At 44.6% G+C, this 19,878-nt stretch overlaps 1 protein-coding gene across 3 annotated transcripts in view; it reads right to left on the reverse strand.

The window, feature by feature from the left end:
• Window positions 1–19,878, reverse strand: part of PPP1R13B (protein phosphatase 1 regulatory subunit 13B) — a 63,412-nt gene that overhangs the window by 42,427 nt on the left and 1,107 nt on the right. The window contains exons 1-2 of one of the 3 annotated variants that reach the window (XM_073638624.1): window positions 3,781–3,984; window positions 1,486–1,633 (exon numbers count right to left, since the gene is read on the reverse strand). In XM_073638624.1, the coding sequence (XP_073494725.1) occupies window positions 1,486–1,633; window positions 3,781–3,885 (253 nt within the window). In that variant the 5' untranslated portion in view covers window positions 3,886–3,984. Of the gene's footprint in view, window positions 1–1,485; window positions 1,634–3,780; window positions 3,985–19,878 lie in introns of those variants that run through there. The other 2 variants (XM_073638626.1, XM_073638625.1) reach the window with 2 other exon arrangements.

Raw genomic sequence — 19,878 nt, forward strand, 5'->3', positions numbered from 1 at the left:
TCCAGAGGAGGGGGAGACGAGGGGCCGCACGGTGCCCAGCCCATCCGATCCTGTTAGATAAAGTGTCCCTTATTATGGGCGGCAGAGCGGGAATTATTAGACTGATTCATCCAAATTGTTATTTGGAACAGAAAAATTATTCAGCGATAATTAATGGGGCAAACAGCAGCCGAGGCCAAGTATAGAGGCTGCGATGTATAAACACAGGGATTACAGTCAGTGTCAGGATTCACCTCCATTATCCATAGTCATCCACGTACACACTGCATCCACAATACTGACGGTTTCCTGCTCGATCCCTAGGTGGATCAATGTCTGCATGCAAGATCTCACACCACACAGACAATATCCGGGTGCAGCGCCCCCTATGCACCTGCCGGTTTTACTATCCGGGTGCAGCGCCCCCTATGCACCTGCCGGTAACACTATCCGGGTGCAGCGCCCCCTATGCACCTGCCGGTAACACTATCCGGGTGCAGCGCCCCCTATGCACCTGCCGGTAACACTATCCGGGTGCAGCGCCCCCTATGCACCTGCCGGTAACACTATACGGGTGCAGCGCCCCCTATGCACCTGCCGGTAACAATATCCGGGTGCAGCGCCCCCTATGCACCTGCCGGTAACAATATCCGGGTGCAGCGCCCCCTATGCACCTGCCGGTAACAATATCCGGGTGCAGCGCCCCCTATGCACCTGCCGGTAACAATATCCGGGTGCAGCGCCCCCTATGCACCTGCCGGTAACAATATCTGGGTGCAGAGCCCCATATGCACCCGTGCTGTAGTACCTCATAACAGCCCACCGGTACCATACATCGCGGAAGTACCCCCACGACCAATCTGTTGCAGGATCTGACATGCCTTACTAATGCAGAGTCTGGCTGCGGAATATCACAACTATTTGGGGTATATGACATGTGGCAGTGTGAACATGCCCCGACACTACTTAACTCCCTTAAACAGGTACACGGAGTGTCTGGCTGAAAAAAGGAATAATGTCTGTGGATTACATGTCGGGGCCTCCTCTTCACACCGTTACCAGTCACAGCAGTGTCCTCCCCACGTGTTTACCACGTAGCTGCCATATGTTCCCTTATCTGCATGCGGCCCCTGTGTGAGGCCGTGTACATGGGGCTACACAGGACAAGCATTTTCTCCACCACGACCGCGCACACATGCATGGGACTTACTGCAGATATTTTTACAAATCCATTTTCAGACATAAACCTTCTCCATGATAGACAGAAATCGAACAGCAGTGCCAATTCTGTACATCCACAGCAGCAGGTCAAGAGGCCAGGAGCACAGAGATCAGCGTGGGACCAGAAAGGGGGGGGGCCCGGGGCGCCAGAGACAAGGAATGACCCTTTTAAAATACTTTATATCAGTGGACAACCCCTTTAATTTTCCATCCAATATACAACCAATTTGATTAACTTTATGATGTTGAAGCTCCGTTTGATTACCATATCATAGGACGACCTACCGTTCCCCCGCCACACTTCTGCCAGGTGGCACGCTCCTTCTCCAGGCTCCTTGCAGAACTCCACCACATCCCGGCACGTTGTCTCAGGAGTTATTGGGACTTCAGTTAATATTTGTTCATTGTTACTAAGAAACACTGTTAATATAGTCTGAAAGAGAAAAAGACAAAGCGCCGGTTACACAGGTCTACGGGAGGGACAAGTGCATTTTCTAAAACATCAGTGAAAGATAAATGAAGACGCTGGAAAATGCTGATGCCTTGATGGTACCACAAGCGCAGGGACTGAAGGATGGGGCACGATAAGATGCCAGTGCTCTGCGCCGCCCCCCTCTGATCCTGCACTAGACATAGCAGTCTATCAGTTGACCCAGAGAGTTGCTTTGCCCTATACTTTATAAGGCTGGTGACCCATAAACAATAAAGGAAACTATTCCAGATTGTCTACAATTATTACAGAATTTTTCATAATTTGGGGTTTGAAAGTGAGTAACATCCTCGCCATTTACAAGGTAACATTATAAATAGGGAAGGGTAATGAAAAATGACATTGAAGACTCTGTAAGGGCACTAGAGAGCACACAGATTTGTGGCTGTTACTGCGACGTGTGAATAAACCCTAAGCAGGAAGGCGATTATGTATGCAGATGTAGACACTAAATAAGCAATGCTAATGTGCTGGTACACCCAGAGGAACATCCACCGCAGGTTCATTTTTCTGCTTATTTGACTGCGCACATGTAATTTGGACGCAGAAACTAGGTCACCGGAGAGGACGTCTCCTCGTGTGTCACCAGCCGGAACAAGAGCTCCTCTATTTACATGTATTTTACAGCACCGCGTAATAAGAATGGCGGTGGATACGGCAGTTCCACACTTTTATACATCTGTCTGACAACCCAGGACTGATCGGGTATTACAGATTCCCAACTAAAAGGAATCTTGCTTTTTTTTTAATCTACGTTTTTATTAAATTCCTTTGTTATCTACTTAGATTAGCTCCTGAAGTACAAGAAGAATAAAAGATAGTGTGTATGCTATAGAAGAAAAATCATATGTAGACTAAACTATTGGCACACACAACTAGCTGAGCAGCTGCATACAGCCTTACATCACTAAGCACAACGCCGAGTGTCGGACGGAGTGGTGTAAAGCCATCACCACTGGGCTCTGGAGGAAACGTGTTCTATGCAGTGACAGATCACACTTCTCAGATGGAGGAGCCTGGGTTTGGTGAATGCCAGGAGGACGTCACCCGCCTGACTGCATTGTGCTGCTGTACAGTTTGGTGGAGGAGGAATAATTGTCCAAAATGTCTTTTGCTGAAGAAGTAAGATTTTCCTTCCCTGGAACTAAAGGGCCAAGGCTGACCCCTAAAAAACAAGCCCAAAGTATTATCCTATGAGGTTGTTTTTCAGGGGTCGGCATTGGCCCTTTAGTTCCAGTGAAGGAAAATCTTATTTCTTCAGCAAAAGATGTTTTGGACAACTGTAGCTTCCAGTTTTGTGGGAACAGTTTGGGGAAGGTCATTATTTTCTCCATGACTGAGAGCAGTCCATAAACACATGTTTGGGGGAGTTTGATGTGGAAGAACATACCTCGACCTCAACCCCATCCATCACCTTTGGAATAAACTAGAACGTAGATTTCGAGCCCGATTTCTACTCCAACATCTCATTATCCAAATCCACTGATATTTCCAATCATGCCATTATCTACTTGCTCCAAAAATTAACAAATTAGGGCAATTATTTTAGCTTGTCTACAAGATATTTTGCTTTTTATCTCTAAATGGAAACTGACTATTTGGCTGAAATATTAGATATAGAATTTGGGTATTTTAGCAAAGTAGACTTATCCCTGAAGAAGCAGAAACAAACACCCATATGGACACTAGGAGACAGACTATGCAGAACAGAGCGGAACCTAATATGGTTAAAAAAAAAAATGACAGGGAAAAAAAAAAATCTATGCAATCTAAAAAGCAATGAGAATTTGGACCACTTCTTATTCACACAAAGCAAAAAAACGTTTGCTGGAAGCTCAGCTTATTTCTATGTGATGATATACGGAAGAGGAAACTAATATACCCAAATAGACAAATATATAGAAAAGTCGTCGTCAGACGAGCCGATCACATGATTATTTCTAGATTTATCCGACCAGTTATATCTACTTGTCTGCCACCCAGCTTTCCCAGAGCTCTGGGAACATGGGTACGATTCTTGTAACGTGATGGTAGAGTAAATTTGTTTGACAAACTCAGCTCTGCTACATCTGCAAAAAGACGACTTCTACCTTTTTTGGGATCTTCTTCGTAGATTTGGCTCCAGCCTTATCCCGTGACTTGTCCTTGGCTTTAGTTATGAGGCTCTGCAGGATCATGGTGAACAGATTCTTCATGTGAATTTGGGCAGAAAAAAGGGGTTACATTTAGGGATAAAGCGGTGGAGTCCCGGATGTCAGTGGTAAGAACCCGTGCAGGCGAGAGCTGTGCTGCTGGTACTTGGAGGACGGAGCGGCTATGAACGCTGATAAGGAGCAGCGAGGACACAAAGCAGCCGCGGACGTGACAGCTCCACGATACGGCGGATAAAGCTTCGCCTAATTAGGCAACGAGCACTGGGAGAGATCTGTACACCGTGCACCCTGGGACGACGAGAACACGGGGGCAAAAAGTCATAACAAGAACTGGAAGTGCGCGTCTCCCTGTATGTAGACAAGGAATATATGACGGACCCTCAATTTAAAGGGCCAATGCGTAAATATTAGTGCAGGAAAGTTGGAATTTCAATAGACGGTCCAAAAAAATAAATTCTTCATATCAAATTGTCATATGCTTACTGTATAATAAAACTAAAATTTGTCACAGGAAAATCAGTAGGTGATATATATATTTTTTTTAATGAAAACCTGTCTCATCATAAATATGTATTTTTTAACCTGGTGTAAATGCCGCTGTTCTCCTGAATCCGGCGATGTTTTTCTTTTGTTCCTGCTCCTCTCCGTTCCCAAGATATGGCCTCCTCTTCCCTGTATACGAAGCTAGTCTTTATAGCCAAGTGGGCGTGGTCCTAAACAAATTCTACCCTAAAACTATGCCCAGTTGTAAAAAAAAATAAAAAATAAAAAAATACATATCTCTGGCAAGTGTCAGGTGCTCTTTGAAGACGATCTGATATCGGAAACTAGATACATTACTAAACCTGATGAAAAGGATGTACTTACTTTGAACATCCATGCTAAAATGGCTTTTTCTCTGCCATGAGTAGAACCCCAAAGCTTTTAGTGTGTCAAGATTACACAGCCATTCTGATGTGTTTTTTTTCAAAGGAAGCACACCAGCCTCATGAGGTCCAAGGGATCTGTTTATTATGGTGTGCGGTTTGTCTTGTGAATTTTGGTGACAAATCCACTTCAATAATACAATGTAAGAAGACTACAATTCCAGTATAAGACTGCAGATGTGCGGTGTTCCCTGAGAGACCCCAGAGTGAGTCCCCTTCTGCATCGGATACCATTACTGCACAGGACAATAATGTGATGAGACAGCGGCAGGAAGGAAGAGGGGAGGAGCGGGGCTTTGCCCTAACAAAACATTCAGGCTTTGTGTGTAGGATCTATACAATCATATCCTGCTTAACCGGAGAGACGTGGGTCTTAAAAGGGCCACTGTTTGCTGTAATGATAACCGGTCATTGGAAAAGTAAATTGCATTCACTTTTTGGATATGTCAAAAAGTTTACAAAAAAATTGCTCACGCAGATGCTGCAGAGAGCACCTGACCAAAGCAGATACCTCGCCACTGTCAGCTTCTATTGTGGCCTGCTATAGCAGAACCATGGCAGTACATGACACCCTTTTAAATGGATTGGTGACCATGGAATTTATGGATGAGTAGCACATGTGTAGTTCCCCTGATGATCTATTGTTTGCAGCAGCAGTGTCCCATTCTGGATTATAAGGGGGTTTCCAAGCCAATCTAGACAGTGAGACGACTGCGTAATAGATGCTAATCACTGATATGTCCATAAGGGCCTTTACTCATTGGTCATGGCACTTAAAATGGTATCGTTAGGTGGCATCGCTTGTCCAGCTCTGCCCAATTAAGTGCCAGTTTTCAATGAAGTCCTATCCATAAATAAGGCAGATGAGGGCGACCAGGGCTGCAGAGCCTCCCTGAATGAATTAGAAGAAGAAAGCTGATGACTGGCGGGATATCTGTGGACCTTAACCAGAGGTATAGAGGACGCGAGGCAGGAGCTGCATCCAGACCCTGGCGTCGGAGGGAGCCTTTAGTTAAAGGGGTATTCCCATCTCAATATGTAGTAGGTATTATAACAACAACAACCTCCAATTAGAATTGTAGTATAGTTCTTCTGATTCTCTATGTCACTTACCTCATGTGCAGGGCATTGCAATAGCTTGGCATTCATGGTTACGACCATTCATATAGTGACAGTTAGACTATGTGCCCACGATGCAGAAATGCTTCGGATTTTTCCTGAGGGTTTCTGCATCTCCCTGGCAGAAAATAAAAAATGCGGATTGTGCATGTGTTTTTCCTGCCAGGGACATGCGGATGTGAAGCGTTCTTCACTTGCATTTCTGCATGTGGGTTGACAAGCGCTTTCCAAGAGATTTTAGCATCACTTGGAAAGTGCTTGACAACTTGGTCACACTATATAAATCCATGCAACCGGCATATATAGTGTGACCGAAAGAATGGTAAAAAATAAAAAAATAAATCTATACTTACCTTCTGATGGCCCCCGGAGTCCTTGTCTCAGCTTGCCGGCAGCTCGTGCTAGACTAAAGGACCTGCCGACGTTAGCGGTCGCATGACCCGTCACATGACTAAATTACGTCACCGGAGGTCCTTTTCAGACCACCGCGATCTGCCGGCAAGCAGAGACGCATCGCTAAGGACACCGGGGGCCATCAGAAGGTAAGTATAATGTATATTTTTTATTTTATTCTTTTTTTTTTTTTACAGGTTCTATGGTACCCGGGTCCGGAGGAGAGTCTCCAGTCCTCCACACCCGGGTACCATCTGCACATTGAAACGCATGGATTCTGCATGTACAGATGCAGGGATACGGATGACATGCATTGCAAGTCAAAGGCGGCGAAAACGCCGAGCTTCCGCAAAATAATTGGTAGTGCTGCGTTTTTTTCCGCAATGATAACCCGCAGCGGAAATTTAAGCAGCACGTGCACAGCACATGCGGATTATCATTGGGGAACATGGCAGGCCTTCTAACAAGCGTTTAAGCGTTTCTGCAGCGGAATTGCCACTGCGGAAACGCTTAAAAAACGCATTGTGGGCACACAGCCCAAGCAGACGTAACCATGAATATCTAAGCTACTGCAATGCCCTGCACATGGGGCAAGTGACCTAGAAATGTAGTATAGTTCTTACTCTCCATGTTGCTTACCCCATGTGCAGGGCATTGCAGTAGCTTAGGTATCCATGGTTGCAACCACTCATATAGTGACAGTTAACGGTTAGTAGTCGCAACCATGGAGAGCAAAGCTACTGCAATGCCTTGCACATGGGGTAAGCAACATAGAAATATAGTATAGTTCTTCTTATTTTCTATGTCACTTACCCCATGTGCAGGGCATTGCAAGTAGCTTAGGTATCCAAGGTTACGACTACTAACAGTCACTATATGAATGGTCGTAACCATGGATACCAAGCTACTGCAATGCCCTGCACATGAGGTAAGTGACAGAGAACCACAAGAAGTATAGTACATTTCCAATTGGAGGTATTTTGGAATACTTTTATTATTATTACACCTACTGCATGTTGGGGTAGGATGTTGGAGATGGGAATACCCCTTTTAAAGTTGCACTTCTGGACAAAATGTATTCTAAAGAAATGAATGGGGTTATGTTATATTCTGTTTCCTTCCTCCCGGATCTGGTGGCAAATTCATAGATGCCTTAGAACAAGAGACCTCCCGTTACCAGAGAACGTGTTATGACAGCAGAGACATACGCCATCATCTCTGCACAGACAAAACAACTGTAAAGAGTGTTTAGGAGATGTATCTGAGCCGCCGTGATCCCTGAATCATCCTGTGGAATGCCCCGGACCCCGGCTCCTCACAACATGTTTTCATGTTGGTGTTGAAAAGTCAACGACTGGGATGTAAAACTTTTCCAACTAGTCACATAATGACGCACCGGTGTAAACCATCGAGGCATGAAAGCCCGAGTCAGGAGGACAGGAGCCCGCGGGGTGCAGGAAGGGCCAGCTACACAGTGCCTGCAGGGGGCGCTCTAATATGCAAGAGGATCACCACTCTTACATGGATATCATCTGTGAACGGGCGCCCCGATTATAAAAACAGAATAAGATTGGGACCAATCTAATAGAGACATCTCGATTTATAAGCGGACGCGGCAACGAGACCTGAATGGCGGCTTATATAACTGAACGCTGCAGCTCGTCATAATCAGACACAAGAGGACGGTTTGTTAAGCAATACCTTGTGAAAAATAATTAAGGTAATAGGCAATGATCGATCGTTTTCCCTCCAGTCGCTCACATAGGAGAGGAGAACACAACGAGCTGCAAAGTTTAGGTAAGGTGACGACAACGTCTAGGGCTGTGTTCACACATGGCGATTATGATGTGGGTTTCTGCTGCGCTGCTTTTTGACAAGATGGGTCTTTTTCCTTTTTTTTTACAGGGCCCGGCGGCCCAATGGTGCATTATATGGCCTACACAATTATAATAATGGGCCCAATGTAATGCTTTACTTCTCCTGTGGAGGCGCTGAAGGGAAACTGAATACTGCAAGAATCCAACCCTTCTATGTAACTAAAATCTCCACCTGCTATACGCTCCTTACTGAGAATATTTATATAAAAGCCATGCTCCTGTCTAAAAGGGATTTAAAAAGGTTTTCCCAACTCCAAGATCCTATTACAATATGCAGTAGGTGTAATAATAATATAATAATAATATTAGTAAATACCACCAATTAGAAATGTAGCATAGTTTTTCTGATTAGCTATGTCGCTTAACCCATGTGCAGGGCATTGTAGTAGCTTAGGTATCCATGGTTACGACCACTCATAGTTGTTAGTAGTTGTAACCATGGATATCTAAAGCTACTGCAATGCACATGAGGGAAGCGACATAGCTAATCAGAAGAACTATGCTACATTTCTAATAACTGGTATTTGCTAATATTTTTATTACACCTACTAAATATTGGGAAGACTCTTTCTTCCTAAGTTTTGTCTTCTACTCCATGCAAGTAATTCATGGAAGCAAAGACAAAGAGTACTGAAGATCTCAGCAATATAGGACCTTCGGGTAAGTAAGTACGTTGGTACAATAGTTGGGAGAAAATTCCTAAAACTGCAGTTAGATGACCAAATTATAAAAAGATTTAGCCTTAAAGGGACAGAATTTTACTAATAAAACTAATGGTATGGCTGTATAGGTCATAGTATGACAATAAATATGCCACCTGTCTTGTAGCGATCCGATGTGCCAGCGCTGAGATATCAAGCTTAAGAGCCACATGCAAATTAGCCTGGAAGTGCTCTTCTTCTCCGGGTGCACTGACACGCCCCCAATGCACTTCCAGGAAAATTTGTATGTAGCTTCAAAGCTCAATTTCTCAGCGCTGGCACATCGGATTCCTACAAGAAAGGCATCATATTTTAAGTTGTTCTACTAGCTATACAGCTATACTACTAGTGTCAGCAATAAAGTTATCCCGATAGATTCCCTCTAAGAAAAGCAAAGCTTTGGGGTCCTCAGCAGTGAAGCACTATCTACCCCTTTTGCGCATTGTGGTAAATATAGCTTAGAAGAAGACAACTAGATGGCTTAAAGAAAGATTAAAAAAAGGCAAAAGATTAAAAATGAATGATTCCTACAGAAAAAAAGGACCATTTTCTGTTCTTGGAACGGGAATAATTGTCTCTGCTAAAATGGTCTCGTCAAAAAAAAAAAATCCATTAATTTTAGATCATACAAGATATAAATAAAGCCCTCGGATGACAATTTCAATAGTAACTGGAGCTATTTCACGAGTCGCCAAGAAACCCAAATCTCAGCTATTTTCAATAAACAATTTTTAACAAAGTTTTTTTTTTCCTTTAGAAAAAGCAGCAGAGATTTTAAAGTAATAAGTGCACTAAAATGTATAAAAATATATCTAAAAAAACCAAAAAAAACTAAGAAAATAGCAAGTGTGCACCGTAGCACGTACATGAACCCGGCCTAGCAGTGCTAATGCCATCTCGGCAGCTAAAGAGCATTATAACGGGAAATTATTATTAGCGCCTTTAGCTCTACGTGTGATGCTAATTCAATTGGCGCTGTGTACACTGGGGGCTTCATCCGGCTCCATTTAATTTTTGGAGCTGCATACAGTAGGATACATGGCGCATACGTTTTGTCAAACACAAACCCCTTTAAGAAACGCTCCTTTTGTGGCATTCTTAGGTTGTGTTCACATTGAGTCTTTTTGCTGAGTTTTTTGAATGGAAACTAAGCAGAAAGTCTGAGGAGTTTAGTGGGGCGTTTTTCGGAGGAGGATTCGGAGACTTTACACTCAGTTTTTGCTATATACATATTAGGCTATGTTCACACCCAGCATTTTGGTGTCTTTTTTTTTTTTTTACGCAAATTAAAAGTTTTACAGCAACTCTCAGAAATCTCATGCCCACATTTGATTCCTTCCCCCCTTGACTGAATTTGAGAGCTGCTGTTTTAGAAATCTGTAGCAATTCTTTCAGCATTTTTGCAGTATTTTTTTTTTTATTTCCCCCATAGAAAGCAATGAGAAAGTGCAAAAAAACGCTGCAAAAACGCAACAAACGTTTTTTTGGTTTTGGTGAATAACACTAACTATATTAAACACGGTCTGTAGACAAAGCAGACATAATCCCCACCAAAAAAAAGTAATAAAAAAAAGCACAAAGAGGGCAAAATGAGTATTTTTTTTACTTGGCGACTTTACAGAAAAGCAAAATTCGCTGCGTGTGAACATAGCCTAAGAGAAGTTTTTCTTTTTATAGCATATCCTACCAGTACACCGTCACATAGCAGATAATAATAATATAATAATAATCTTTATTTTTATATAGCGCTAACATTCTGCAGCGCTTTACATACATGTAACGATACACTGTCCCCATCAGGGCTCAAAATCTAGATTCCCTATCAGTATGTCTTAGGAGTGTGGGAGGAAACTGGAGAACCCGGAGGAAACCCACGGGGAGAACATACAAACCCAGGATTTGAACCCGGGACCCCAGCGCTGCAGGGCTGCAGTGCTAACCACTGCGCCACCGTGCCGCAGATGGGAATACCCATCAATGTACCTTAGTAATATAAAGTGTTGTACACAGGGATAGAAGAGCTGATGTTTGTCTCTCAGCAGTTATTTTCCTTCCATTTTTTACATGCCCGGGTCCCCAATCGGTGGCTCGACGGCCCCTGTGAATGACTCGCGATTTTCTGTTCAGCCAAGTGCCGCTCTCAACCATATCAGTGTCCACAGAGGGCAATATTACTGCCCGATACAGAGGGAACTGAGGGCACAACTGCTTCATAAGGGGCGCCCCGGGGAACTATTACTTCATAAAAGGGCATACAGATGACTACCACCCGATATGGGGCAACGAGGGCACCGCCACCCCGATATGGGGCAACGAGGGCACTAGAGCATAAGGGGGCAACGAGGGCACTAGAGCATAAGGGGGCACTATTACTTGATAAGGGGCACCAAGGACATAACTAAATGATAAGAGGGCACATAGATCATTACAACTGGATAAGGGGGCACCGGGGCCCCTTCTACTTGATAAGGGGGCTCGCAGATCATTACTACTTGACCAGGGGGCACCATTTATCAGAACTAAATGCGTCTCTCAATGTAAGAAAAGTGGGGGAACCCCGCCCTAGGGCAATGGTCAGCAACCGGCGTCTTTCTAGTAGTTAAACTACAACTCTCAAGATCCCCTCCAACAGTTCTACTAACCCACAGGATGGAACGAATGTCCTGATCCGGAGCCGCGCTCTTCACAGACCACGGCACAAATCCATCCCCAGCTTCCCCAGTATCCGGCACGGCGGCCGATCATCCATCACCTCGTTACCTCTCCCATAACGCTGCACAGCAGTCACCGCCTGACGAGGACCTATATACACTTTATAGTCACTTGTGCGGCGCCGTCGTCACATTTATATTTGGAGTCAGACACAATATTCCGGCTTGTTATGACACAGTCAGCGCTGGCTCATGGATGACGCGGCTGTGTGCACTCCACGGAGGATGTCAGCCGCTGACTAAAGGAAGCAATATGCAAATGGGGGACAGCGCAGGGCACATTAGGGCGAGCACGTGAAGAATGATTACACATTGCTGCTTCTTCTCTGGGTAATGGAAGGTGCCAGGCAGAGGACATGCCACAAATGTCTGACCAATGTAGTCATGCTGCTGCAACTGGCCGATGCCAGGAACGAAGGATATGGCAATGTGATTCATGCATCAACCGCCACCGGAAAATGCGGCCATATTTTCGGGCACCAGCAGATACTGTACAATACTATTAATTTGGGTCAGCCTGGGAATTGTGGACATAATGCAGTTGAAAAAAATTAATCTGCGATACATTAGTGAGAACCTTCCTTTGAGAAAATCGTCAATTGACACTTAAAGGGGGTCTCTGCTTTAAAATAACTAATTTCTAAATACCCTATTAAAGAGAGTGGGATCCCCCACCTGCCCCCATACCCATCACCTATAGCATCTTTAGATCTGGGGGACTGGACACATTCCTGCGTTATAATCTCAGCCCACTGTGTGTAATCCTTCGTGTGACCTGCGGAGGTGCTGCAGGGAAACTAAACATTTGCTGGCAGGTTCCACCACCGATCACAGCTGATCACTGGGGTATTCGGCAGCAGGACGCCGCGTGACCAGCAGAAAGTGGTGGCATATCGCTACATGATTGGCAGAGGTCCTAAGATCACGAGAATAAAGGGGACCACCACACCGGCACAATGCTGCGTCTCCTTTTAATTAAACCCTTCATAGCGGCGCTCCTGGCAGAGCGGTCCCGGAATCAGCGGGGGTCCCATAATACAGCCCCACTAATTGTTATAGGATAGTGATATCACCAGGTTATAAGACGGGAATACCTCTTTAAATAATACGCCTGGCATGCAGGTAAGTAAAAGAGGAAGAGCGGCGTCTATGTTACAGCTACTTCCTTGTGTGAGAAAACAAATATGAGATTATATCTTATGTAAATTCATAAAAGGAAGAGATGGCGATCACACGAGGTTTATTCCGGTTATACAGAAGCCGGCGCGCCTCGTTACAGGACGGTCTCTATATAGCAGCATGGAGCGGAGATCTCAGATACATATTAGGTTCTATAGGTTACAAAAAGATTGTGGCTTCTTCCAAAAACAACGCCACTCCTGATCATAGGTTGTGCCTGGTACTGCAGCGAAGGTGTATTGAAGGGAATGAGGCTGGGCTGCATTACCAAAAACAACCTTAGAAACTGGTGGGGACTCAGGAGCAATATTTTTTGGGAAAAAAAAAACTGTTGTGGTTTATTCTAATTCTGGATTCACACTAGATAACTTTTTTTTTTTAGGATCATCAATATCAGTCCGGTGGGGGCCCGACACCACCACCGACAAGCTGTTTTCAGTTAAGGTGGTGGTTGGATTTAAACGGTTAACTGGTGCACACAGTGTCGTTCACTATGCAGTGGCCGTTCCTGGGTACTGCAGCTTGTCTCCCATTCACTTCAATAGGAGCTGAGCTGCAGTACCTTAAAACGGCCACTACACAGAGTACGAAGCTGTGCTGTTAGTCTCCATTCACACCGCAGCTTGGAAACCCTCTTAGGTCAGGTTTGCACATGGGAAATTCACACTCAAAGACATCAGACTGCGATGTATGGACCGGCCGTGGGTCCCCTGACCCATAATCAACAGCCTCATATTTATCTATAAGGCTGCTGAGCGAGCTGGAGTTAGGAATAGCAGCTGCGCCGTGCACAGAGCTGCGCCGATCAGCGATGGTATCAGACCTTCACCGATCTCACACTGATCATCTATCCTAAGGGCAGGTAGAGTAAGCCTGGAAGATCCTAAGCTTATCTTTTTTTCCCTAATGTGTAGCGGGTCTGGGGGGAGAGTTTACATAGAAGTAAGAAAAATTCTAATACCCAAATTTAATAAAAAGTAACATGATATCCTGACTGCAGCACTCCCTCAGTAACATTACAGCTGCACAGAGCAATGCTCTCATACAGACACGTCCTTGGTTATCCGGCGCAGTGGTGGGAGCGCTGTTTTGTGCTGGTCAAGGTTGCTATGTCCACCCCCATGGATTCCAGAGAAATCCTGATAATCTGTTCAACCTCCATTACCATCTATGACTCACAGAAGACTGCAGAATCCAACATATTACGGGTGTTAAAGGGGGGTTCTCAAATTTGAATGTAATGCGATCACTGGGATCCCTGCCGATCCTCAAAACAGGGGCACTGAAAAGCCTCAGAGGTCAATCATGCACACTGCAGCAGCTCCATCGCTGGAAATTGTCAAACTGGTCTTCACCACTCCCATAAGAGTGAATGGAGCGGCAGCTCGCATGATCGACCTCAACTCCATTCACACCCCTTCAGAGCCCCGGTTCTAAGGATTGATTGTGATCCCAGTGGTAGAACCCCCAGCGATCAGGACGTTTTTCCCTATCCTCATTGTTAGGAAATTAGCCCTGTAATTTAGTAATGCAGCTTTCTCCCGTAGCACTGGCACAATGCAAAATTACAACATTCTTCTGATTTATCCAAAATCGACCCACTGACCGCGCTGCTGTCGGCCCCCCACGGAGAAGCACCAGGACTGACCAGGCTGAAAAGGGGAATGATGAACGGGTGAACGATTTACTGGACGTCACTTCAGCCTCGAGCTATAAGGAAAGAGGACGTCACACCAGATTCACACATCAGTATTTCGTGATCCGGTCATTCTCCGGACGCGGATCAGCATAGGCCTGAGACTGTCAAGTTGGGGTTAAGAGACCCACAGCCAGGATATGCTCTGACCGGGAAACACCGATGTGTGAACCCGACCATATAGCGTATAATGGCAGAGTTAATTATACTGTAGTGAATACAGGGAGGATATAAATTCTGTGCCTTCAGTATAACTCTCCCTTCAATAGTAAAGGAGAAAGTCCATCAGGTGCACAGATCACACGGTCTTTGTGTAGCAATGGAGATAAACCAAAAAGACATCCAGCTCCTACCATCCAATACAAGACATAATTGCAGACATGTGACGCGTTTCAGATCAGTTGTGATCCTTCTCCATATGAAGCTATGAAGGATCACAACTGATCAGAAACGCGTCGCATACCTGCATTTGTCTTATTTTATTTCCATGGAATAACAAATAAAGCCACTCTTATTTTATCATATAATGTACTGGAAAACAAAGAAAAAAAATAGTGGTGAAATGTAAAAAAAAAAAAAAACTGAATTCCGCCAGGTTTTGCTTTTTTTATTTTGTTTGTACAGCGCTCATTTTAAAGGTACAAATGACTGGGTAACAAGTTTCTCCACGTCAGTACGATTATGGCGACACTAAAACTTGTTTAGTTTTGTTATTTTAAATTTTAGAGACAAAAAATAAAAAATTGAGTGTGTGTTGCAATTTTTCCATTGACGTATTTGTATGAGGTCCCGTTTTTTCTGCCGTCTGAGCTGACTGATTGGCTGCAGCGCTGTTGTCATGCTTTAAACAATAATAAACGCCGGGAGCAGCAGCATAGACTCAGAATTGGACCCGGGGAGGGCACTTAAAGCACAGTTTGTTCTTTAAAAAACAAAATGCGCTAGTTTTGGAAAAAAAAAAACTTTCAGTGCCACCGTCAATAATTGACAGCGGCGTTTCAGGGGGTTAATAAATCAGTGATCAGATCACAGCTGTCAGAGGCAGATGTGACGGCTCGAGCCCACTCCACACACCCCGACTCGCTCCATGACGGACTTATCCGTAAATGGGATTAAAGGGGTAATCAGAACAAAAATATATTTATCTTCCTGAAACAGCGCCACACTTGTTCACAGGTTGTGGGCGGTATGGCAGCTCAAACTAATAGGGCTGAGCCAGAATAGCAGGAAAACACCTGTATAGGAGAAAGGAAGCAGCCATGTTTTCAATGCCAGTATAACCCCCTTTAAGGGAATGAGATATATATATATGTAATAAAGGCATCCATGACGATTATACAGCACCAATCCGTGCATCTATACACACATATGTACAGAAATAAGATGTCACTTGCAGAAAAGCCAGGCTGGAGACTTTGCAGCACTTAGTTACCATAGAAACAGGAAAAGCTAAAAAGAAAATGCCAAAATTTGTCTTCAGCTCTCCTTGAAGTCACACGCAGCACTACAACCCCCACTGTGCTCATACAAGGGATACAAATTCGGCTTTAATTAGAATTTTTTTTTTTTGCCCAAGCGTTGAAAACGCCACTTGAAGGACCCCGTGGATCGCCCACAAGTGACATCTCCTGTCGATAGTTTCCATAGCGATTCCACAGTGGAAAATACTCACTAAATAGTGCAGGTTTTGGTGGGTGGGGGTACTTGCGGATTTCCCTGCGGAAAATCATGTGTATGTTCCTGTCCAAAATCTATATTAAAAAAAGAAAAGCTTTTTGGAGAGTTGTTTTTTTTTTGCTGTTTCTTTTACTTTTTTTTTCTGCTTCTATTGTCAAATTTGGAGCAATTTTTCATGCAGAAACTCCCAAAATTTCCATGTTGTTTCTTAAAAAAAAAAAAAAAAAAAGCACTGTGTGCACTGTAGGCTGTTTACCATTGAAATTACCGTAATAGGAAACGTATTACAACAGAATTTGCAGTTTTTCAAGTGGATTTCAGAGCAGAATCCACCTTAACCGGAAAAAAATATATATACTGCCACCTCTTCATAGAAAGCAGTAATAGGATAGGAGATAACTTCCCAATCACTGGGGGTCCGACTGTTGGGACCCCAACCGATCCCGAGAAACAGGACTCTAAAGTTGTGACCTGTGAGGAAATGTGGCATTAAAGGGGTTGTCCATGTTTGTGATGAAAGTCTAAGTGCTCACCCTGCACGCTGAAAAAGATTCTCCGGTAATGGCGGTCGGTCATGTGACCATAAGTATGTTATTTGCATACTTCTGTCCACATATCCACTAGACTTGTGAGGCTTCGCTCAATGCCAGCAAATTGATCCAAGTCTAGTCGGCACATGATCGCTTGTATACAAAACGCCTACTTGCAGTCACAAGACCCCCCGCTCTCGCTGCCGGCACCACAGGATCCTAACAGCGTATAGTGCGCGCTGTGAGAACTCAGAAGTCACAGACTTTCATCACAAACCAGGACAACCCCTTAAGAGTTCAACTTTTCTACAGCGCCTCCAGAGGAGAAATGAAGCATTACACAATGCCTATTGAACTCAATGAGCTGTCTCTGTAATGAGGGACAGGACAGGTTCTCCTGAGGAAGAGACGTTCTTTATAACCAGGAAAAATACCAGACAACAGTACTGACGATGGGGGGGGGCGCATTACAAAAATAGAGGAAAAAAATAGGAAATAAGTAGAATAAAAATATACGATAATTCGCAACAAAAGGCTCAACAGACCAGTTAAAGAAAAACAACGAAAAAAAAAAAAAAAAAAAAAGGCTCCAAATCCTCTGTCCATTCATCATAACCTGATATACATATATATGCAGCACCTGTAAATATATTAGTCAGCAGATGACGGAAAAGGACAGAAAAGAAGAAAACATTATCCGTGGATTGTTGTACGTCCTCCGTGAGCACAAAAGGTGTAATTGTGTCAATAATCGCAGCCTTTATGTGGATGTAAAACCATCCGAGTGCAATTCTCCTAGTGACTAAACACCCAGACATTTCACTGGCATCACCCTCCCAAGAAGTCAGCGGGTTACGTGTTATGGGTGGAATGTCAGCACGTTTTATTAGGGCTTGTGCTAGACACGAATCCGGGGAGGTTACTACCAGTACAGAACATGTGTGCCACAACCTCGGCATCTGCAGAGATCACCAAATCCTAAACGATGAGGGGCTGTCCATTAAAATAAATAAATATATATATATATATCCTTGATATTCTCCATTTCCCCTGCACATTACATAAACGCTGCAGCCGATCAGTGAGCAATGCATGGCTAGTGCAACCAGTGATTGGCTGCAGCGGTCACTTGGTCCATGAAACAGATACCGTATGCACAACAGAGGGCAATAACTGGAAGTAGCGGTCAAATTGGTCAGCACAGCGGCCACTGGATTAAACGCAGTGGTCACACGATGTCCCCGACAGTAGAAAAAAAAAAAGCTCTGAGAACTTGATAGATAAGACAACAAGACAATCCCTTTAATGTCTGACCTCCGAGGAGAAGACCCTGCGATCTCTGGGTTTCCTACAAAAAAAAAAAAAACGGACATTTACATGACACGAACCACGTGAAGAAGTGGCTGCACCTAAATAAATGCCTGTGCAAATGTCATAAAAGGTCTATGGCGGGAAAATCCTAAACCTATAGGGCCACCAATAGACAAATAAGTGCCATTAGACCCCTCCCTCAAAAAAAGAAAATCACTCATTTTTTGTAGTGCATTTTATATTTCACATTATATTTTAGTTATTCAGGTGCAGAAAAGAGAAAAAAATAAGGGCTTGTTCACACTTAGAATTTTTTTCTTGCAGAAAAAAAAAAAGCGTTTTGCAGTAGTGGCAAAAGATTTCTAAAATCTCAATCGCACAGTGCGTTCTTTTCCTTGAGTTTTTGGAGCTGTGGTGTTTTTTGGCAATTTTTTTTAGAGCTTTTGCAAGTTTTGGACACGACTGGAGAAGATTGTGTATTATTTTACATTTTTACAGAGTTTATGAAATGCACAATATCCAAATCCTAAAGCCACAGGACTAGGAGACCGGCAGGCAGCAAAATGCTAAAATCCATTGATGGTTCCTGGTCCCCGGAGCCACAAAATGATCGGAGGAGATCTTCAGTCTGATCCGACGGCAGAAGTCCTTGTGGAGGATGACGGAGATCCCGTGGCTCTGGTGTCACTGGTGGGGACGTAGGAGCAGCGCTGGATCCCAGCCGGCCACGGGATTATCCCAAATTATAGGAAAAGTAGCTTTAGTAAGAAGAGGAACATGGGAAGGAGAGAAAACCCACAGATGTGGAGGATCACACCCCGAAATGTGGGGAGATAATATGAATGGACGCACATTGTGCGCTGTGCTCACACCACATCTGGGGCACTGTGGCAAGAGAGCAGCCACAAAAAAATCAGGTATGTGGCAAAAATACAGACTTGGCACACAGCGGGTGAACAGAATGATTGTGCATGTGCTAGAAATCGCATCAAAAGATGCGGCCAGAGTGCAGCCCTTACTTGCTCCCTCCATAACAAAAAAAAAATAAAAAGGACGCAGTGGCAAGAGCGTAATCCCCCCCCCCCCCAAAAAAAGGACGCCGTGGCAAGAGCGTAATCCCCCCCCCCCCCAAAAAAAAGGACGCCGTGGCAAGAGCGTAATCCCCCCCCCCCAAAAAAAAGGACGCCGTGGCAAGAGCGTAATCCCCCCCCCCCCAAAAAAAAGGACGCCGTGGCAAGAGCGTAATCCCCCCCCCCCAAAAAAAAAGGACGCCGTGGCAAGAGCGTAATCCCCCCCCAAAAAAAAAGGACGCCGTGGCAAGAGCGTAATCCCCCCCCCCCCCCCAAAAAAAAAAAGGACGCTGTGGCAAGAGTGTAATCCCTCCAAAAAAAAAAAAAAAGACACTGTGGAACGAGTGCAGCCAAAAGTCTCACAGCCATCATTGCTAATTACCATGGAATCCCACCCTGGTGACACCTGAACACAATGCAAAAGTCAGAAGGGTCTACTGTGCTCCCGACACTGCACAGTGACGTTATATTGGACACCATCTATCTCTATCTATTACAGTGTATGGCAGGAAACAGAAAAAAATACAGATTTTTTTTTCCCCCCTGGATCACCCTCTGCTCCGGCCATGAGGGGAAGCTGCCCACCAGAGCAGATATAACCCCTGACTGCCCGGCCATGAGGGGAAGCTGCCCACCAGAGCAGATATAACCCCTGACTGCCCGGCCATCAGGGGAAGCTGCCCACCAGAGCAGATATAACCCCTGACTGCCCGGCCATCAGGGGAAGCTGCCCACCAGAGCAGATATAACCCCTGACTGCCCGGCCATCAGGGGAAGCTGCCCACCAGAGCAGATATAACCCCTGACTGCCCGGCCATCAGGGGAAGCTGCCCACCAGAGCAGAT

Source organism: Phyllobates terribilis, unplaced genomic scaffold (assembly GCF_046119375.1).
Source record: "Phyllobates terribilis strain yellow unplaced genomic scaffold, ASM4611937v1 Scaffold_7__3_contigs__length_470593459, whole genome shotgun sequence".
NCBI lineage: Eukaryota > Metazoa > Chordata > Amphibia > Anura > Dendrobatidae > Phyllobates > Phyllobates terribilis.